Source organism: Corvus cornix, chromosome 3 (genome assembly GCF_000738735.6).
Source record: "Corvus cornix cornix isolate S_Up_H32 chromosome 3, ASM73873v5, whole genome shotgun sequence".
NCBI classification, from domain to species: Eukaryota; Metazoa; Chordata; class Aves; order Passeriformes; family Corvidae; genus Corvus; species Corvus cornix.
In genome coordinates this window covers 1839407-1859866 of record NC_047056.1, presented here as the reverse complement: position 1 = coordinate 1859866, position 20460 = coordinate 1839407, and the positions used below count along the sequence as shown (strand labels likewise).

The following is a 20460-nucleotide window of genomic DNA, read 5'->3' as shown; positions in this document are numbered from 1 at the left end:
AATATTTATCCCAATTAAGTTTCTTCCACAGGCAACTGTCTTAAGGAAAAGTGAAAGGGATATAAGTAAATTTTCCCTCAGAATAAATTGTCTTTTTGACATACTCAGAGACAAGATGATCTTTGGCCATTGAGCTCCCATTTCACATCCCATATGAAGACCTACAGATCACCCTACTCAGTGTGTAGGTACAACATATTTCCTCTCTAGGCTTACTAACAGTGCCTTGTGCTGGGTCTGGCACAATGAGAAGGAATAAATATCTTGTCCAGTATTTTACAAGTCAGGTAGAATGACCAAAATTGCCTTTGCATTAACCTAACACAATCAAAAAATTACTTTTAAAACACCCATGCAGCTCCCAGACAAAATCCAGGAATGCTTCCATACAATTACCCTGTCAGAATGGCCTGTAGCTGTCGCCAGGAGCTTTCCCCTCTTCCAGTCCCAAATACACACTGTGTTTTTGGCATCCAGTCCCACAGAAGCCAAACGCTGAGGAAAAACAACAACAATCCAGTTAACAGGAAATCAACCCCAAATCACTTTGCTGTAGATCCCAGGATTATGTGCACAAATGGATTTTCCCACACATGACCTGGGTTTGAACCACATTCCAAAGGCATTCACACTCAACATTTACTCACTGGAGAGAGCACCGAAATGTCTCATCTCTAAAAGGTCAGGTTATTGATTTCAGGCTACCAATGTTCCAAGCGAAATTCTTACCCTGAAATATCTGAGGTTCAGGTGCACACCTCTCTAGCACTTTGATTTATTAATCTGATAATAAAAGTGAAAGGGAAATAAAAGCTTTCACTATTTCCAACTACTGCTTTGTTCATTATGCTCATTTTGTTGAGCTTTAGAACCAGAACTGGATGTACTTTCAATAATTACCTTTTATATAGCTTGATGTATCAAATCACCAGTTAAAATAACTAATTCATTAATAACCAAGCTAAATTCAAGTTTTCTTGGTCATCAATTAAAAGAACCTAACTTTAACACTTTTCAATCTCAATAATGCAAGAAATAAAAAGAACAGAATAAAATGGAGGGGGAAATCTGGAAGGGAAAAAGCAGAGTGCATCCATCTCTGACATACCCAGAAGATCAGCAATTACTATGGAAGTTGTAGGTCTTTTCCCTTCCAGTGACTGTCCTCATTTTGTCCAACTTAACGTGAATTCCGTAAAAAATGGGCTCAAACTTTCAGTAAGCAAAATGTTTAAAATCTGGAGCTGTCTGTGATAACAGAAAAGGACTGAGCCACCAAAGAAAACAAGTGTCATTACCAGAAACTCCTCTGACATGCTGTATTAGAAAAAACATTTAATGCAATAAAGCCCTTAACAACCATATAACAGAGAGAGAAAGTAACTGTTCAGAGCGGAACAGAAGGCTCCAGTTTTCATCCTGTAGCAATAATTCAGAGAGCAGGTACTCAAGGCCTTTTCATCCCATTCCTGAGTGTAAATCCACAGTGCACATTTTCCCTTTTGGGAGAGCCCCTCAACAGCCTCCGCATCAAGTGCAGTAGGTTCACACACCCTCTGCTGTCTTAACAGTTACAGTTTCCTGATTTAGAGGAATGAAAAGATGTTTTGGGACTTGGGTTTAATGGGAGCTGACAACAGGCATTATCCCAATGCAATACCTGCCTAGTGAATAATGCAGAACTTAACCACCGTCCCACCAGAAAACGCACTAAGCAATGTGGAGCTAATGAAAACAACAAAACAAAAACCATCCAAAAGACCCTACTCAAGACCCCTCACCACCAGAAAAAACTATTTACAGACTTATACCACAAATTCCTCTGAGTCCAGTCTCCTTCCACTGGAATCAAAATACAGAGAGAGGAAATGAGCTGCTCCTAGAGGAACAGAATGTTTTCATGAGGCAGTCTAGATCTGTTCTCAAATATTGTTGGGAGGAACAAGGTTCCCTTGGAGGGTTCACCCTATGGGGGGGGGAAGGTAGAACTCTGTCAATGGGCTCTGACTCATAACAGAGTTGTGAGGGGAGAGTTAAAGAAGTTTGTACAGTGGAACAAAGAAATAAAATGATAGTTTTTGCAGGATTTAATAATATTTCCCCTTAAGAAACATAACCCTGTTATAGCTAGAACTCACAATGTGGATGGAGTTCTGTGCTTTAACATTACTCAAAATGTCCATAGAACTTAGGGTGCTGGAGCTGGTCAGTGTCACACCACTCCCAGCTGCAGGGCCACTGAGAAACTCCACTGGCCCAATGGCACTGAGGACACAGAAGAATCACACATCTGAGCCCTGCATCCATCAGCAGGCCAACAGTGGGAAATAGGAAATCAGACCTTCGGTACTGGGAATGGGACCTATTTTATATGTGGAGACAATGCCTATAAGTGGCTTCCTAAAGGTTCCTATTTCCAAGCACTATTAATGTCTCCCCGCAGGGTACTTTGGCAACAACCACGAAGAAGAGTTAGGGCCAAGAGAACATTTTCCATCCAGGGAGTGCAGGACAATCTCCAATTATACTCCTTTGATTTTGGAAAGCAATTTAATTCAATGCTACAGTTGTTGCAACACTTTGTGCGGGAACATGAAGTATTGAGACTTGTCTGAAAGAGACAGTCTCAAGAGAAGGGGGGACTCGACAGACAACATGGAGGATAGAAATGCTCCATTCCCTTGAAACTGCAAAATAGAGTGTAACAACTAACTAGCCAACTAGATAAAAGCATATAAAAGACCCACAGGATACTAAAGGTAGCTGGAACCAGTGGATAAACAGATAATGAGGAACCTGAGCGGGTTTTGTGGCAGTTGTGAAACAAGAAAATCCAATGCACGCCCTAAGAGAAGTTCAAGGCAAGGTCATTACAATATTGGGGGCTCTCAGTGAGTACAAGCACCAGAGACCCCTTTAGACAAAGCTCTAGGACCACAAACGGAGCTCCAGTAAGGGGCAGAGGCATGGAAATTAGCTCTGGGGAAAATGGCGTTTATGTATTAGCTGGGAAATACATTGTAATATGTCTGATCAGGATGGAATAAATGACCTGTTGTAAAGTTTCATGACACAGAGTTGTGATTAGTGAAAAAAATCACTCCTCCAACTGTGTCCAGGGCTGGAATACAGAATGGCTGCTTTTTAAAACTTCAAATTGTGTTAGAAAGTTTATTCCCTTGCTGACTTTGGTATCAGCAGTGAAAACACTATGGGAAACTAAGAAGTATTTTGTATTTTCTTTTAACACAGGCCTGCTGAGGAAGGTCTCCTGCCGGCAGAAAAGTGATAAATGCTGAATTTCCTTTTTGGTAGAAACACACTTTTAGTTCTCCTTCTGGAAGAGAATTTGAATTCTATTCAGAGAATTCACAGAACTACCAGAAGAAAATATCTGCCAAGTAGTTCAGGCACAAAATTAAACAATTATTTAAGAATCTATATGGATTTGGAAGATCTGGCTAAAGAAGCCTAATGTTGCATTTCTAAATTTTTCATGAGGTGTGTATGAACTATGGCAGTGCCCTTCCCACTCCAGTAAAAAATATTTTTAAAAGCACATAAAAAGGGTTAATCTGAAATAAGTCAGAGCAGAAATTGAACTGTGTAGTACTGATAAAATACTTCAGTATGAGGCACCTGCTTTGTAGGTAATTCTGTGAAGGGGAGATGTTAGTACTTTTAAGGACAAACTTTAGTTAACTCATGATTGAAGACATTTTAATTGCAGGCAAAATGACAACTCCTCATTAAACATTTGAACAAAGTGCAGTTTCCCTCCTGCTAAATGGCAGCTCCTGCTCAGACAGAAAAAGCCCAGACTAAACGATGTATTTTTAAACAGCAACACTTCTGCAAGAAATTCAGCTCCCATCAGGACTGCATTAAACCCAGGTAAAACAAAATAGGAAGTTCACTCTGACCCTACTTGTCGCCAAAAGCTGTACTGAAGGTATATAAAACAAAGGTAGCATTCAAGCTCTCCCATGTGTATTGATCATCTCCATTTATTAGAAACAATAACAAAGCCTGTGCACACCGATCTGCGTTCTCCACCCCGTGGAACACGATGCCAGGGAAGCACTTGCAGGAACGACTGTGCTGTCTCCGTGCAGGGTCAGCTCAAGTCTGGCCAGGAGGAATATTTCCCAACTAATTCATCCAAAAGGAACAGATATCCCAGAGTTTCTAGTTCAGTAAGAGTCAATTAACTTGGCTCAGGGAGAGGTAGGGTGGCCCTGTGTTTGAGACCTGCACATGGCGCAGCAGTCGCACAGGAACGCACAAGGAGCCAAGCTGAATCCATGGAGATCCCCTCTGGGAATGCAGCAGAGTCACCCGGGCTTTGCTTCTGCGTACTTTTATTTAGGAAATGGACAGCTGGCAGAGTTAGCAGTGAAAAGAATACAGCTCTTATTGCATCTACACCATACCTGACTGTTGCATTTATTTGTGTTTTGAGGCTGAAATGCAAATCTTCCCTGCCTTTTAACAGCCTTTGCATATAAAAGAAGGAAAGCTTTGCACTGGGAGGTGCAAGCAGCGTCTGCACAACCTGTTTTGCCCCGTCACAGACACCAGCTCCCTTGGGAATGCTGCATAACAAACCAGAACTGCCAGCAGCTCTGAGTTCCAAATACTCACAGACTTCCTACCATGCCCTTTAATTCTGGCTCAGTGCAGCAGCTTCTCCTGCAAAGCCAGGAAGAGCAGCAAAAGCCAAGATGCATTATCCATATTCATGTTCTCCAGCACTGGTTGTTCTCCAGATAGAAAAGTGTTCAATGCAGTTTTTTATTTCCAGAATAAACTGCAACTTCCCAAGCACTTCCAGAAAGGGAATTGTCACTGTTCTGCAAGGTCAACGCGGGAGTGAGTTTGGGTTTTAATTACAGCAAGCACCCAGCAGGATCTTCAGGAAGGCCTCCACCTCAAACACCCTCTGGGCTCCTGAGTCTTCATTCCCATGAGGTGCTTAAATAGCTTTAAGTTTAACCACCAGTCTCACGAAGTTAAAAATGAGGGGAAAAATGAAAAGCATTTATTTCTGAATGAACAGTATCTTAAAAAAATATTACACCATTAGAAATTTTGTTCTGTTGATCCGAGGGTTTTCTTGTCTGAGGTTTTTGGTATCAACTAATCTAAGCATTCCTAAAAATACTTTAGCAACTATTACATCAAGAAACTCACCAGGACAAAATTGTCATCAATAATGACAAAATTGCACAGCCAGATATTTATTTATAAAGCTCTGTGAAGTATTTCTCAGGTATATGTGAATTTTAGGTCTGTTTGCCTCCTACTTCACTCAAAACTGAAAGCTTTTAATACTGCCAGGGAGAAAAAAATCCTTGTGTTTAGCTGGGAACAGCCCACCATTTAGTTATACTTTAAATTTTGTCTCAAGGTATCATCTAGACTAACCCAATTGTACAATGCAACACTGTGTGTCCTAATGCCATTATTCAATTAAATTGCCTGTGCACCCCAGCCAAGGAGACTCTCCCAGCAGTGAAATTAGTGCAGCTCTTCTGCCAGAAAAGCTGCAGGGTTGTGAGGGCTTTGCCAGGAACTGATTTCTTGGGACAGCAGGTAACAAGTACATGGTGAAGCCACTGCAGTTAAGCCACAGAGGGGCATTTCTGCTCTGGATACCTGTCCAACACCTGATGCCTCCACTCCACTCAGAGGCCAAGCTGTGATTTCATCCCAAAAGCACCTCCTGTGCACGAGCTGCATTTGCAGTCCTCCTACTGCAATTACAATTACAATACAAACCTAGGCCTTGAACTGCAATCACAATTAAATCGGAACAGCAGTTCCAGCACTGCAGCTACTGAAACACAAAACACGGAACGTGCATCTTTCTGAGAACCAGAAATCCAGCTCAGTTCAGAACCCAGAGAAGGAGCTGTACTGACCTGGCCGTCCGAGTCGAAGGCCAGGCAGGCGACTCCGTGCGTGTGCGCATCCTTCAGGACAGACACGGTCTGCACACGGTAGGAATCCCAGATGCAAATGTAGGGGTCCTTCCCAACCTGCCCTGTGGCTACCAGCGTTTTATCCGGGTGAACTGCAAGGCTGCAAACAACACACTTCAAGTTATAACACACCTTGGGAATGATCACAGCAGCTGTCTTCAAAACGCAGTCTCTTCCAGTATTTACTTAGAATGTTTTGCAGAGAGTGACATGGTGAGTGCAGAGTACAATTTATCATGTAATAATATTTTAACTAGAAAAAGGAAAAGCATAACCAGAGAATTTTTAAATACTTTTTATTGATAAGCTGATTGAAAACACAAACTTAGATATTAGTCTTTCACAGGTTTATAATGGATGATTTTCTACTATTTATTCCTCTTTTGCACATCAGCTCAAATATTCTGAAATATGGACCAGAGGCTCAATAATGAGTATTGTTCACTATGAGAAATACACACAAGAAATCCTTTCATCTTTATATGTTTAAACATAGCAATCTCAGGGTGACACAGAAATAAATTGTTTCACCAGCATCAAACCATATTTCTGTTCACAACCCTTCAAATATGAAAATAATAATAAACCCTCCTCTGCAAAGTCATATGAATACAAAGGCAGATTTACACAGTTGCCCAGGAAACAAATTTGAACAATGGCTGAGCATGGGAGCTACGCATGGAATAAGGAAAAACATCCTATTAATAAACTGGCACTCAACAGGTGGCTCAGGGGAGCTGAATACTTCTGCTATCCCAGGAGCAGATAAAACTAATTATTAAGAAGAATTAATCAAAAAGCTTAAGAAAGTTTTGTAAACATATGCATTTAAAGGAAAAAGAACAATGTTAGCACACATTTAACTGTTCTATCTCCCCTGCCCATTCCTCCTTTCCTCCCCAGGCTTGGGTTGTACATTATATAGAGTACCAGCTTACCTCAGTTCTAAACCTATACAGGCAATAAAAGGTGACACCACAAACTTAAGGTGTGATAGCTGTAATTAAGTTAGGATACTTTTCTTCAAGAACCAGAAGGAAAAGATTAATTGGGCTGATCTCTTCTCACTGCTAGAGGAGAACTTAATCACACGTGCCACCATTTAGCTCAGAGCAGTTCTCACACACCAGAGCCTCCTCTTGGGTTCAGAGCAGGAACATATTTCCTAAACATCAGCACATCTGTACTGAATGTCTCTGGTATTTGTTTTATCCTTTCTGATGCATGAAGTCAGCCAGTGGGGGAACTAAAATTAGGGAATAATATCAATTTTTGGCACCTAAATTAGCAATCTGATTTCCCACCCCTGCTGAGGACATCATCTCCCGCCACCAGCCTTTCCGATGCACACCCCCTGCCCACGTTCAGTCTGGCTCTTAGATAATCAAGAGCTTATTTTTGGCAGATAGAACAGTGGGTTAGAGGAAGGAAATGAAGCCAAATTTCAAGAACAACTCTTGGTGACTGTTTGATACCTGTATATGACTTACACGTTTGATGTGTGTTCAACTATAAAAATTCTAAGTGTACCTATACAATATCTCTGTTGCAGAGATCCCATGCTGTCTTCAGGGTGTAAGATTTCCATGCCCTTCTCTGCCTCCTTAAATGGGTGTCAACTTCACTGCCTGTGTTTTGAACTGTAAAGGTGCATTTATTCAACTTTTCTAAGCCAACATCCCACAACTAGACCATTTGTAATGAAACCGCATCACTATTTGCACCACTGGAAAACACTGAAATACTGTTATATTTTTATGAAAATATGATTAGAAGAGACAAGGCATTCAAATAATAGCAATTTATGGTACAGAAAACAAATTATTACAGGGTTAATTCCTATTCTTTCTACAGGGAGGATGAGATCTAAGGGGGGGGGGGGGGTGTGGAATGTGAGCAGAAGAAATTTCCCAAGAAAATGTCTCTGTTTTCCAGGTTTGAGGGAAAAGGACACAAACTCCTTTGTGCTAAGGAGCTGGGATGGAAACAAGGGATCAAAGCAGCAGCAGTTGCTGCTGGTGCTGCCCACTGTCCCTGGCAGACACTTCCCCACACAAGAACTTCTTTCTGTGGGAACAGCAACAGGAACAGGTGCACACAGAGGGAAAGAGGCAGAGATCAACTCTTTGGGAGTGCCCATTCCTTTCCTTCCAGGGAAGGCAAAGAAAGCAATGGGATTCCTGGCTGAATGTACCTGTGTAAATTCCAAAAGCACTCTGATGTGTCTGCAAAAAAGCTCTTTAAGTGCATCCACAGGCACTTCTTTTACGCAAATGATCCATTCAGGATGAGCCAAGAAAGCTCAGGTAATATTTTAACATTATACCTCATTAATAAAAACATCTGCTAGGAAGATGATCTTTCAGGGAACATTTCCTTTTCCTTCCCTTCCAAGATCAACAAGCCTGAATCTAAGCATCCAAGGCTGGAACCGTGTTAATTTAGGATAATTAAAGATGCCGCACTCGTGTTCCAGCAGGGTCTGATGAAATGCTCTATAAAAGTCATTAGTGGATCCATCTGGTCTGGGGGCCTTGCCAGATGGGAAACTCACACTACCTCCGCAATTTCTGTTGCAATAATATCCCGCTCCAAGATTTTTTTTTTTTTAAATAATACATTAGAATTCCAGTGGACTAAAAGTATTTGCTTCTTGTCTACACTGTATTTCTGTCTATATTGGCTTTCTCTAACAGGTTCCATACACTTGTAAGCAGAGTACAAATCTGAAGTTCCAAGGTAGAATTAAGTAGAAAAGTTCAGAGGTGGCTCAAGCCTCAAAAGCAGTTACAGAGAAGGTGGAGATGCTCTTTTCACATGGATGCACAGGGAGAGGACAAAGGAAAGAGACACCAGCTGTTTTGAGGGAAACATTGTCTGGGTACAAGGAAAACATTCTTCACTAGAAAAACTAAAGATCAGGATAGTTCCCTAGAAAAGTGGTAGAATTCCTCTCACTGGAAATGGTTCAGGACTTAATTGGCTTGACAGGACCCCAAACAATCAAATCTAAGGCCGTGCTCTCAAGAGAAAGTTGGATTGGATGATGTCTGAAGGCCCCTTCCAAACTAGACTTTTCTATGGCTCCAAATACTGAAATACATCAAGAAAGCCTAAAGTAATCAAAGTAAAAATGCATTTTGGCTCACAGCAGTTAACTTGCATTAGATAATTGCTCCCTGATGCTGCAAAAAGTAAGCACTTCTGTTATCTTTAATACAGGCATAGGGAATTGATGGAGACCTTGAAATGGGTGTATCAGATGAGAGATAGAGGTTTAAATCTCACTACTCTGGGTCTTTTAAATCTATCACTGCACTATCCTATTTATCAGAGAGGCAAAATACTTTTTCACTGCAGCAGCCAAAAACTGAACATTTGCTTTTGTAGTTTTGGTGCATAATTTTTTAAGTTATGTTTTCTATTTCAAATGTCATATTCATTTGAATCTTTTAATAACCATCCTATCAATGATTCTTTGTTCATACAAACCAAAGCTGGTTTCCAGAGCATCCCACCTGACAAAAAAGAAAGTGCTTTTTGAAAAGGAAACAAACACCTGCAGTTCTGAACAAAATCACTAGACTGGTTGAAATCACCTGCTCTTGACAATATAATTCATCCTCCATGCTGGGATGTTTTGCACTTTAAAGCAGCATGTAAATTTGATGTTAATCTAAACTAACTCGAGATAGTTAGACACTGATCAATTAATCTCTATTTCAAATGCATCCAGTTTTAAATTTGGAATAACCTTTCCTGTTTAGACAAACCTTCACAGAATTCTGCAGTTTTCTGTAACAGCGCTAGATCATGCTAATGGAGACTTTGGGAGAGGCAGATAGTGTCTGTACTCTATCAATTCTCCTCAGGAAGTCTCTTTTCACAATGAAAGAATTGATGGTTCTTGTTAAAAACCACCTACAAACCCCACAGTTTAGCAGAACAGAGAACACAGCAGGTCTTTCCTCAGAATTTAGGTGAAACTTGTGAAGTACTCAGGGCACTGACTCTGCTATGCTTGAACAAAGGACATATTAGAAAACAACAATTTTTCTGAGGCTTTTTTCTCTGCAGCAAAAATATCTCTGAAGAAACATCATTTCCAAGAAGCTCCAAGCCTGTCCCAAAATAGCCACTATGTGCCAGCAGGTATTTTCTCCTTTGTTGCCTCCTCTTGCTCCTGGCAGGACACTTCCAGGCTCCTGGCAGGCCAGCCGCACATAGGAAAACCAGGGATTTTACTGCTTACATAGTGCTAAGGGACAGAGCTGTCCTCACATGGCAGCGAAGAACACAAACACTCACTCAGCAATTCCCCATTTCACAGAGCAAAATGAGTTTCTTTCCTCAGTTGTGGGGTCAAAAGGGAACTCGCTGTACAGACAGAGCTATTTCAGCAGCAAAATAAGGCAAGATGCAGCCTGATCCCTGTTTCTGAATACAACACAAAACATCACCAAGCCCCATGGAAAGGAATAATGGAACAAAGACCAGCAGTTAAATGGAAGCAAACGCAGGGGCCTTCACGAGCAAGGGAACACCAGAAAAGGAAGAGGAGCCAGAAAAAAGGGAAGAGTAACAAGGTAACAAGAAAACAATCCGCACAAACCCCACGAGATCTGTAAAAATTGAGAGAGCATTGAGACAAAAACTGCAGCAATCTGACAGGCTAATGCTACATCTTATCTCCCCCCCAAATAACTTCTGCAACACCACAACCATCTTTTGAGGAAAATCCAGCTCTTAACAACATAGGAGATTGTTGCACGTGCACAATCACAGCTCCCAACCTTTGGCTCCTCCAGCACAAGCCCAAGACCCGCAGAGCAGCACAGAGCTGGCAGGCAGATCACATGCCACGATAACCAATTTTAATCGGCATGTACCATTGGGCAGGTGATGGAGGCTTTGGGAGGGCACTGCAAACATGTGGAACAAGTGGGAGAACAGAGGGAGCAGATCTGTCAGCCCTGAGACACAGAGACTCTCTGTGTGCACATATAATACAGTTAATGCACACACTCATACAAGTGAATTTACACATCTGAACATAAAGGTCTAATGATACTTTTAAATATACTAAATATTGCCACATGCTTCTTGCAAGCAACTCGAGTACAGAGCATATTTATCCTGACAAAATAAAAACAAATGCTGATGGAAATACTGCAATGGCAATGTTTTAATTTACTGGCTTGATTTCTACATGGCAATATCTTGTTTATATATAACAGAGAACAGGATATGTGTACAGAGTGATAGGCTTTTATTAAGATCACTTAGGCATGTTTTAGTTCCAAGCTCTTACTAGCTGTTCCACTGCTGGTTTTCCCCTCCATGCTCCCTGTGTAGGAAGAAGAGCCACACAGCCACAGGTTCTAGCATTTACTCATCACTCTGCACCAGCTTCCTATTTCCAAGAAGCCAGGCTGGCTCTGCACTGCAATTCCGGAATTCAGTGACCTGTCCCAGACAGATCCCATCTGCTCCTCCAAGGAAGCAAACACCCCCAGATCCAAATGAAGTCAGAGCAAACTGTGACTGGAATCACTGCATTGGGCTGGGCCACAAACCGAGCCCAAATGGAATCATTTATGAAGTGGATGTGCAGCTCAGACCTAATAAAGGTCCTGGAAACACACACATTAACAGCTTGCTGTTCCGCTCGAGCACACTTAAAGTGCCCTGGGAATCCAAGGGGCATCTTGACAAGGGTTTGATTTCTGACTATTCTGCAGAACTCACCTAGGTGGAACAGTGACAGAAGCAAAGTTATAAGCATTCCTGCCACTCTTTATCCTGGGAAAATTCCTACTGACCTGCTCCTTGTGCCAGTGTTTGTTATTCAAGCCCATGGAGTTATTCCACCACATTTCAATAAGGTTTATTCAGCTGCCCAGGGCGTATTAGAACTCTTGACAGATCAGTTCCAAAAGGCCTGAGCATGGCAGAACACGGAATTTCTCATGGCACCATGGAACTACAGAGGGATCAGAGTCAAGCCAGATTTAAAAATAAATAGCTATTGAACAAGTGATTAAAATTTCCCCAATAACAGAAGGTGAAAGAAGCAAGAGAAAAAAAGCTCTTAAAATGCAATGCTTTGAGCAAAAGCATTCTGCACTTTAAGATCAGCTCGGATTTACATTCATATGCATCTGCACACGCAGAAATATTGGGCAGATTCCCAAATAAAAAGGGAACAGCACTGCAGCACAGTCCTGAAGCACTTGGGGCTCCTCTTCACACACAGCTGCAATTCTCTAATGATTTATTTCCTCATACATGTTATTTCATGGATAACTCAGGGATATTTTGCAACTCCGAGCTTCTCCCAGTGAAAAGTAATCCTAGGAGATTTTATCCAAAGCCCACTTTATGACACTGAAAACTAAGCAACAACAGCTGCTGATGTCCTCATGAATTGTGGGTTTTGAGCAACAAGTGATCAGGAGAAAATGTGCAGCCACACTACCCCAAAGAGACCCCACTGTGTAACTCTGAAATTCAACCACCATATTCCAGTTTTCCCATGCATGCTCAGAGTTTCTATTTGAGTCTAATGATATTTGAATTCATGATGATGAACCAAACACCCGTTTTGATGGCCAAAGCAGTTGTCAATAAATACCGAAGACAGATACACATGACACCTTCCTTGATAAAAGCATTGTGATTTGATGCAATCAGTAAAATGGACCTGAAACTATCAGCTGTAAAGAAAAACCTGCTAGAATTGGAGACCAGAGAGGTCAGAAAAGAGCAAGAACTGTACTTAGTTCAGCATTGTATTTGCCCCTGCCCTATTCTATGCTTACGATACTTTTATGGACAATGTAACACATTCTGTAATAAAATACACAATGAACCAGCAAAAAGATATTGGTTTATGATGCTGAGATAAAACCAGCAACTTAAATGCTATCAGCGATTTCTCAATACATGGAAAGCTAATGAAACACTGCTGTAAATCTAGTACTGCTCACCAGGAACCAGCAAAACTTTAATGGTCATCTGGTATAAGGAATTTGAAGGCCAGTCTGAACACTGTAATCAAAAATATAAAATTCATACATCAGATGAAGTCTGGAAGTGAAGAAATCACTGTCACATGTTGGAGCCTCCTTCATTTCCTGTGTTCACCTTATTCCAGCCTGACTGTGGAAACACCCGAACCAAATGCAACCCAAACCAGACACACAAACCACGCCCAGCTGCCGGGAATCAAACCCTTTATTTTTCCCATGTCACCACACTCCAGGGCTGAAGCAACTGAAAACAGCCTGGATGTAGCTGTGCCTTTCCCCCAAAGGCAGAGATGTGATGATCATTCAGGCAAAGCCTAAGCAGACAGGCCTACAGCTGGTGGTCACAGTGAACAGCAAATCTGAGCACTAATTAATTGCCCACAGGCACTAACTAATTAACTGCCCGAAGCACAGTGATGGGTGCAGATGGCCCCCCGTGCTTGGCAGCACAGCAGGAGGGATTCCCAGGGGGATTCTCCTGTTCTCTCCAGAGGCTGACTCAGGCACAACTGCTTTGGCATTTCCTGGATCTACTCTGCTTTTTGTATAGCCAACAGTCAGCACTGAATATGGGTATAACTATACAGATCACAGTCTGAATCAAAACATTTGCAGGAACAGCTGAGAAAAGAGGAGAGGGAAAATGGGAAGAAAATTTTGGAAACAGGACAGACAAAAGATAGAGCTGACAAAAAGAGGAATCGTGGGGGAGCTGCAAAATGAATACAATATAGAAGATGTGATAAAAATAACCAAAAAACCCGGAGAACAGCCAAGGAGAAATGGGAAATACTGCAGAGAACAAGGAAAAAAACCCAGCCATTGTCACAACTTTCCTGGATCACTCCCACTTTCATTTTTAGTTTAAGAGATTTCATCTTATCTCATCATATCCCCAGGTATATTCACATCTGTGACAAATTGTGTGGTCTGACAAAACTCTCAGGCTGTTGTTAAAAATTCACACTGGGATAATAATACTGTTTGCATAGGTTTACCCTCATCTGATTATCAGAAATAAGGATTTTAAGCCTTTTTACTTCAAGTGCAACAAAGACACAGCTGCCTCCTATTTGGGCCTTCTTCTCATGGCTATCCTGCCCTACAACATTTAAAGTTTAGGCACTTTAGTGCCTAAGAAGAGAAGAGGAAGGATTTAATTCCATAATATATCAAACCAACACACCGCATTTCATGGGTCAGAAGCAGATGATTCTTTGTACACTGAATGTCTACAGGAATGATAAATGTGGCAATATTAGATGTGGCTGGTAAAAAACGTTCATTTTTACACCTCTCAGGGTAGGGGGAGTTTTCAGTGCTACTAAGAATGCTTTTTTTCGCTCATTATCTCACAGGAATGTGAAGCCAAGACCAACAATTGTTCTCAAGGAAAATATCTTTCTCTCTATTTTAGAGGTTGAAAATCAGCAGAAACAGCAAAGAAATAGAAAGTTCTTATACAATCATATGGAAATTCTGCTCCCTGTTTGGCCATGCTGAAGTGAATAACAACAAACATCAACTGGGGCAGAAACCACTGCAGAGCAAATAGGAACCATATGTAACATCAGAATGGGTCTGTTCTCTGAACCTCCAGTCACAATGGATCAGCAGCAAAGTCATGAGTTATCAGTTCTACGAGCACTCTTGCCAGGCTTCTGAAATTCTGCTTCACCAGTTAATTGTACAGAACACAAATACAAACACCACTCCTAAAAATTCAAACACTGTTTATAACAAATACTAAATATAAATCCATTTTCCTTTTTTCTAACAATTCAGACAAGAAAGATTTCTATACAGTTAGCCACAAAACAATCTTATTTTTTTGAGAAGTGCACTTACTAAAGTTAAGTGTGACTGTTTTTGTCTTGCTTTACATTGTCTGACACAGCCTGAAGATTCTAAGTATCAAGTGTCTCTTTTGTGTGGGACAGATTAAACAAAACCTCTGTTAAACTTCTCAGATAACAGAATTTACCTGGTTTCCCAGAGCCTGTTTTAGCTGCAAAAGACCTTACCCAGCTATAGCCTAGTATTAAACAAAAAGCAGCTAAGTACCATTGCTTTTAGAGCCAACACACAGCAACTAAAGATTGAAACCAACACCTTGATTTCACCGTACCCTGCTGTCCTGCTGATGACAGAATTATGCAGCACCACAGTAAAACCAACAAATGATTCACCAACAGCATACCAATACTCTGCACATAGAGTCCAGAAAGATAAGCATGAAAACACCAAAGCAACACACTCAGTAATTAATGCTGATTAGAATTTTCCACCGCTTCCCTTTTAGCCTTCTCTCCTTTCTACCACAGGCTTTGTGGGTTTGGGTTTTTTTGGCTGTTTGGTTGTTTTAAAAGGCATAAATAAATAAAAGAAGCACTTACCAAAGCTCCAGAGCAGCTTCTAAGAGGGGAGTTTTACCGGAACCCTTTATATAACCTCCTACTCCCACCCCCCCCCTCCCAGCTGACCCATGTTTGTTACAAACGAGGGCCTGGCAACTCAGGTGCAGGGACTTTCATTGCTCATTGCTTGATTAGTTCTGTTACTTCCAAATTCTGCAGATTAAATTCAGGTGAAATGCTCACCTGAGAGCAATCTGTGCTTAACAGGTGGCAGACAACAGAAAGTCCTCAGAGGACAGAGCTGCTTTTTATCAGAACAAAAGCTAAGACTATAGTTCACATCAATTTGATACCACAAAATTCACTCTCTAGCCAAGGTCTTTTTCTCAGTGGAATCTCTGATGTCTAAGGCAGGGATGTTACACTAAACATCTCATGGATCTGAGGTGTTTGCTTGGCTGAGTGGAGGTTTCTAAATGTCTAGAGAAAGGAAGTTCATTTTGAAGCTTTTTACTGAAATAAAATCCTTATTAGGTGCAAGTAAGCAAAGGACACAATTTTAATGGGAGTCTGGCTTATGGACTGCCTGCAGATATTTGAAATGTTCACACTGAAGGATGGTGTGTATTTTGCTCCACTTGTGAAAATACACCTCAATATGCTCAATTCACAAGTCTCAATTCACAAGACACATCTTCCTTCACTCAGCACTTACAAATATTGTTGAGTTTATCTTTACAGAAATTACTAAAATAGTAGGAAACTGCTACCGTTTGTGTAAAGCCCAAAAGATCTGTGAATTAAACAAGTTGCACCTGTATCTACTGAAAGGCAGAAATTCACTTTGGTCATTTTTAGAAGTTAACTGAATATAGAAACTATAATAAAGAAAAAGGTTTGTTTTAACTTTTTTGTGTGTTTCTTGGTTTATTGGTCATTTTAATGTGTAAAACAATAATTCTATTATGTTTAATAGTCAAATCAACTTTGTATGGTCACTTAAAAATGTTTTAGTTGTTCCACTTTTAATTTCTTTTTAATCCATAGTATTTTCCTGTGATGTTATTGAATATTTCCTCTAATTCATGTACTGCCATGTTATGTAAGTATTTTATCTGCTTTTATTTAAAAAAAAAAAAATTAAACTAAGGAGAAAAGAAGGGAATAGCTTCATTAGTTACTTAGAAAATCAAGTTCACCCCAGTCTGGAGGGCCATGCAAAAGCAGGCTTCCTGAGGAGTTAGGAAGCCTGTTTTATTATTCCATCAATCCACTGTCTAAGGAAGTAAAAGAAAGAAGCAGCTTCAAATGTAAACATTAATAATAATTACAAAAGCCAAAGTAAAATATTCCTTTGCCTTCTGGAATCTCACAAAGGCTGTGCAAGCTCTAAAAACGTGTTTTTTCAGACTCACATGGGTATGAGCAGTGCTTTCAGATGAGAAGCTGTAATTCATCAGAACTAGAAAATCGAATTACTTCTTAGACTTCTACAATAGCAAATCTTACTCTAGAGAGTCCAAAAACCAGGAGTTAATACCAACGTGCCAAGTGCATCAGGCATCCTGTCTCTGCTACAACTACTGAAGTAAAATAAATCAAAATGCTGTTTTCCCAAGAGTCGTCTCCACAATCGTAATGTTTTAAGTGCATATTAAAATGTAGGATTTGAACACAATAAATTCACCTAACTCAAGTTACTCTCTCCCCGGGGTCTGTGGGACATACGTCAGGGGTATCGTTATCAGAATTTTGTCCTGCAAACCAGCTTCTGAGCTGATTCGGGGATTCAGATCTTTTGTTGTGCTCCCAGTATAGGCAAACAGATCAAATGGGAGGCAGACTTAATTTAGGTAACGGTGCACTGGAGGAATTCCCAGATTTGCCATAGAAGGAAGAATAAAACTGAGGAGAGTTCCATGCCAGTGTACCTAAGTTTGTTGGTTAAAAATATCTATATTACAGACTGCAGTACTGATACACTTGCAGCTCAGCTGAAAATACAGCTGTCAGTATTTTCTGATCAGGTTTGTATTTCTGAAAGCAAAAGATTAATAGAGATGACTGATGTGTGACACATTATCCACATTCTGCTCTCTCTTGCAAAAATACCAGACGAGTTGAGAAACAACCAGAATTTTAATGCATGTTAATTTGAGCAATGTATTTTGCATACATTTGCTTTTATTTTTGTATTCTGCAGGCAGCTGGAATAAGTAAAAAAAAATCTGTAATCATCTCAGAATTAGAAAAAAAAAATTGAAAGCAAAATCTTTATTCCATATTTATTATTTAAATATTAAAATAGTAAAATTATAAACTTTGGCTTTCATGATCTTACAATGAAGCCATAAACAGATCTAGAAATGTTTGCATTTTTACTTTGGAAATGAGCTTCATAACTTGACTGGAACCCACCTGAAAACAATTTGTTTTGTTTAACATGGTATTAGATAATAATAATTTTTTTATTTAACTAGGAAACGACTGAACTGATTGCACTTCAGTTTAATAGCATTCAGGTTATCTTATTTGGCTGAAAATAGGGCTTACTAGATGGGGTTTTTAACTTTTTTCAAATTATCCAAACCAGGTCCAACAGTATATCACCCCTTATCAGTGTCTTAAAATCTCCAGGTGCAGTTCAAAAAACCCCCCCATAAACCCTGAGGATTGCAATCTATTTTTCCAACAATTACTCATTTTAAAACCACCTTCACACTGAGATGTAGGTTTAGGAAGAGGAGCCTTTGTAGGATTTCATTTAATCTCTTTACAGGTAATACACACATTTGAGTCACAGTTCCTCCCCGGCAGATGGAAATAGCTTGTTCCATAGAAAGTTGGTCTCAGGTTTTAGGTGAGTGTTTTGGGAACAATCCAGACCCTTCTTCAGAACAAATACCTCTACTGATGAATTTAATTGCCCTCAACCACTCAGGGGAGGAGCCACAACATAAATATGGATTTTTACGAAGAAGGGTGAGAGTGGAACAAGCAAACAAACAAAAAAAGGATGCAAGAACAGAATGAAGAGGAAATAAGACATCAAGGAAACTTCCCACATTAGTCCAAGAATGTCTCGGAGTTAGAGAGACTGAGGCAGCCTTTAGGGGGGTGACTGTGGGGTCATGATGCAGAGCAGATTCCAGCAGCTGAGTGGGAGTTTAATTGATAACTCTGAAGTCATCTCCCCGAAGGCTGGTGAGAAGCACTCATCTTTATTCACTCTGTCAGCTGCGCCTTCTTGTTACAAGAAAGTAAGAAACAGAAATAAAATAAATTTGAGAAAAAAGGAAAAAATATTCAATCAATCAAAGCATACTCTAACATATAAATGAGGATTCTAATTAAGGAAAATAAAGATTATCTTCAAAATATATGATATGCTGCCAGATTTGTCTATGAACCAAATTCCTCAGGGTTTTTTGCTGGTTTCTGAAATAGCTGATCAAAGACACATGCTAATATTTTCAACAGAAGACAGGTGAAATGTGTTGGCATGCTGTATGAACAACCAAGTCTGGGAAGCCCCACATCCATAAGCAATCCAAGAATTAAACAGGAGACCAACCTACTCTAGTAGTCGTTCCATTGGAATTTTCCCATTTGGGGTGGTGGATGCCAGGGGTACCAGTAAAGCAGTTCTACCTCACTGACTCAAGGGAGCCAGGAGAAAAACTGAAATCCAGCATGTTACAAACAGTATGCTAACATTCCTACAGGAATAACCAGTGCAGGACATAACTGGAAATGACATCTGAAACGCCACAGTCTGTCTTCAGAAGAGAGAAATGAAGAGCTAAAAATCCCCAGGACCTCCTGAGCAGAATGCAACGTCGTATGCCTTAAATTCATGCTGACATACAGCGAAGCTCTTCTGTTTTAACATATTTGGGCATGTTGTCCTAAAGCCTCAGCCCAAGCCCCAAAGAACAAACCATGGTTGTGGCAATTGCTTTGTTTTGGCGACTCTCACCTTTTTTTTTTTTTTTTTTTTAATTTCTATCACATACTAGGGGAAAAAACCCTCCTGTCACAATGCAAGAGATTTGTTTTTACTGGAAACATTTCCTAGGAGCCTAAATTCTGCCACCACTCAGAAAAAGCTTAGATTTGCCAATACTGAACATCTCTACATAGTCCCAACTGCTTAGCAATTCCAGGTTTAAGTGCAGTGCGTTCATAAATGGAATGAAGGGACATCATCACTCCCCACTGCTTCCTCCAGCACAGAAAAGAGAGAAGTGAAAGGGGTAATCGAGTGATGACATTTAGTCAACAACTTATTTGAAAGTCAAAAATATCAAATTCTTATATTTATGCATTATATAATACTGCAGAATTATATAATAATATTGTGTATGTATATATATACACTATATATATTTATACTTGTGTGTATATATGTTTAAAAACCCAGAACACAATCCTGACAATGGCTAAGGTGGATCACAGAAACTCCAGCTCTGTTGATAGCAGCCTGTGACAGCTGCAGCAGATGTTCAGTTTTGAGGGGCTGAGGCTGATAAAATTGTTATATCTGATAGGGAGGAAGAAAGCAGAAGAAAATGTGTGCAGTGCACTAAACTGTCATCATGTATAAAATAACTTCTACCAAACTAAATGACAAGGTAAAAGAACATTTACCCCTAGGCAGTGGGGAGTCCCATGGATTGAAAATGAAAAATAACAGATACCGCGGGGAAAATGGGAAATGCAATACACGTTCAGAATATTCCATCAAACAACTATTTAATACAGCAAGAAACAGGGCATTCTGAAGACCTGACTTATTTAATGGCAGTGTATACATACTTCATTTAGCCTGACTTCTGTTGAAACACAGAATACATGGTTATTCTTAATTTAAATTATCTTATGACCCTTCACCAGGTCTAACAGTTAACCAAAATACCATTGTGAAGTTATACTGATATAGACACAAGTGCCAAAATACTCCTTGCTCAGACAAATGCATGCTGCTTTCTCAGCTCCCTTACAGGAAAATTATGTTTTATCTCACATAAGGCCAGCTGTCAGAGAACAAGACTCTCTGTTCAGATTTACAATATTCTTAAAATAGGC

At 40.2% G+C, this 20460-nt stretch overlaps 1 protein-coding gene across 9 annotated transcripts in view; it reads right to left on the bottom strand.

Moving 5' to 3' along the window:
- The window catches only part of EML6 (EMAP like 6), a 90791-nt gene that overhangs the window by 57952 nt on the left and 12379 nt on the right, over nucleotides 1-20460 (bottom strand). For all 9 annotated transcript variants that reach the window (XM_039569195.1, XM_010402978.4, XM_039569198.1 and 6 more), the window contains exons 3-4: nucleotides 5925-6084; nucleotides 397-495 (exon numbers count right to left, since the gene is read on the bottom strand). In XM_039569195.1, coding sequence (XP_039425129.1) covers nucleotides 397-495; nucleotides 5925-6084 — 259 coding nt within the window. The remainder of the gene's footprint in view (nucleotides 1-396; nucleotides 496-5924; nucleotides 6085-20460) is intronic.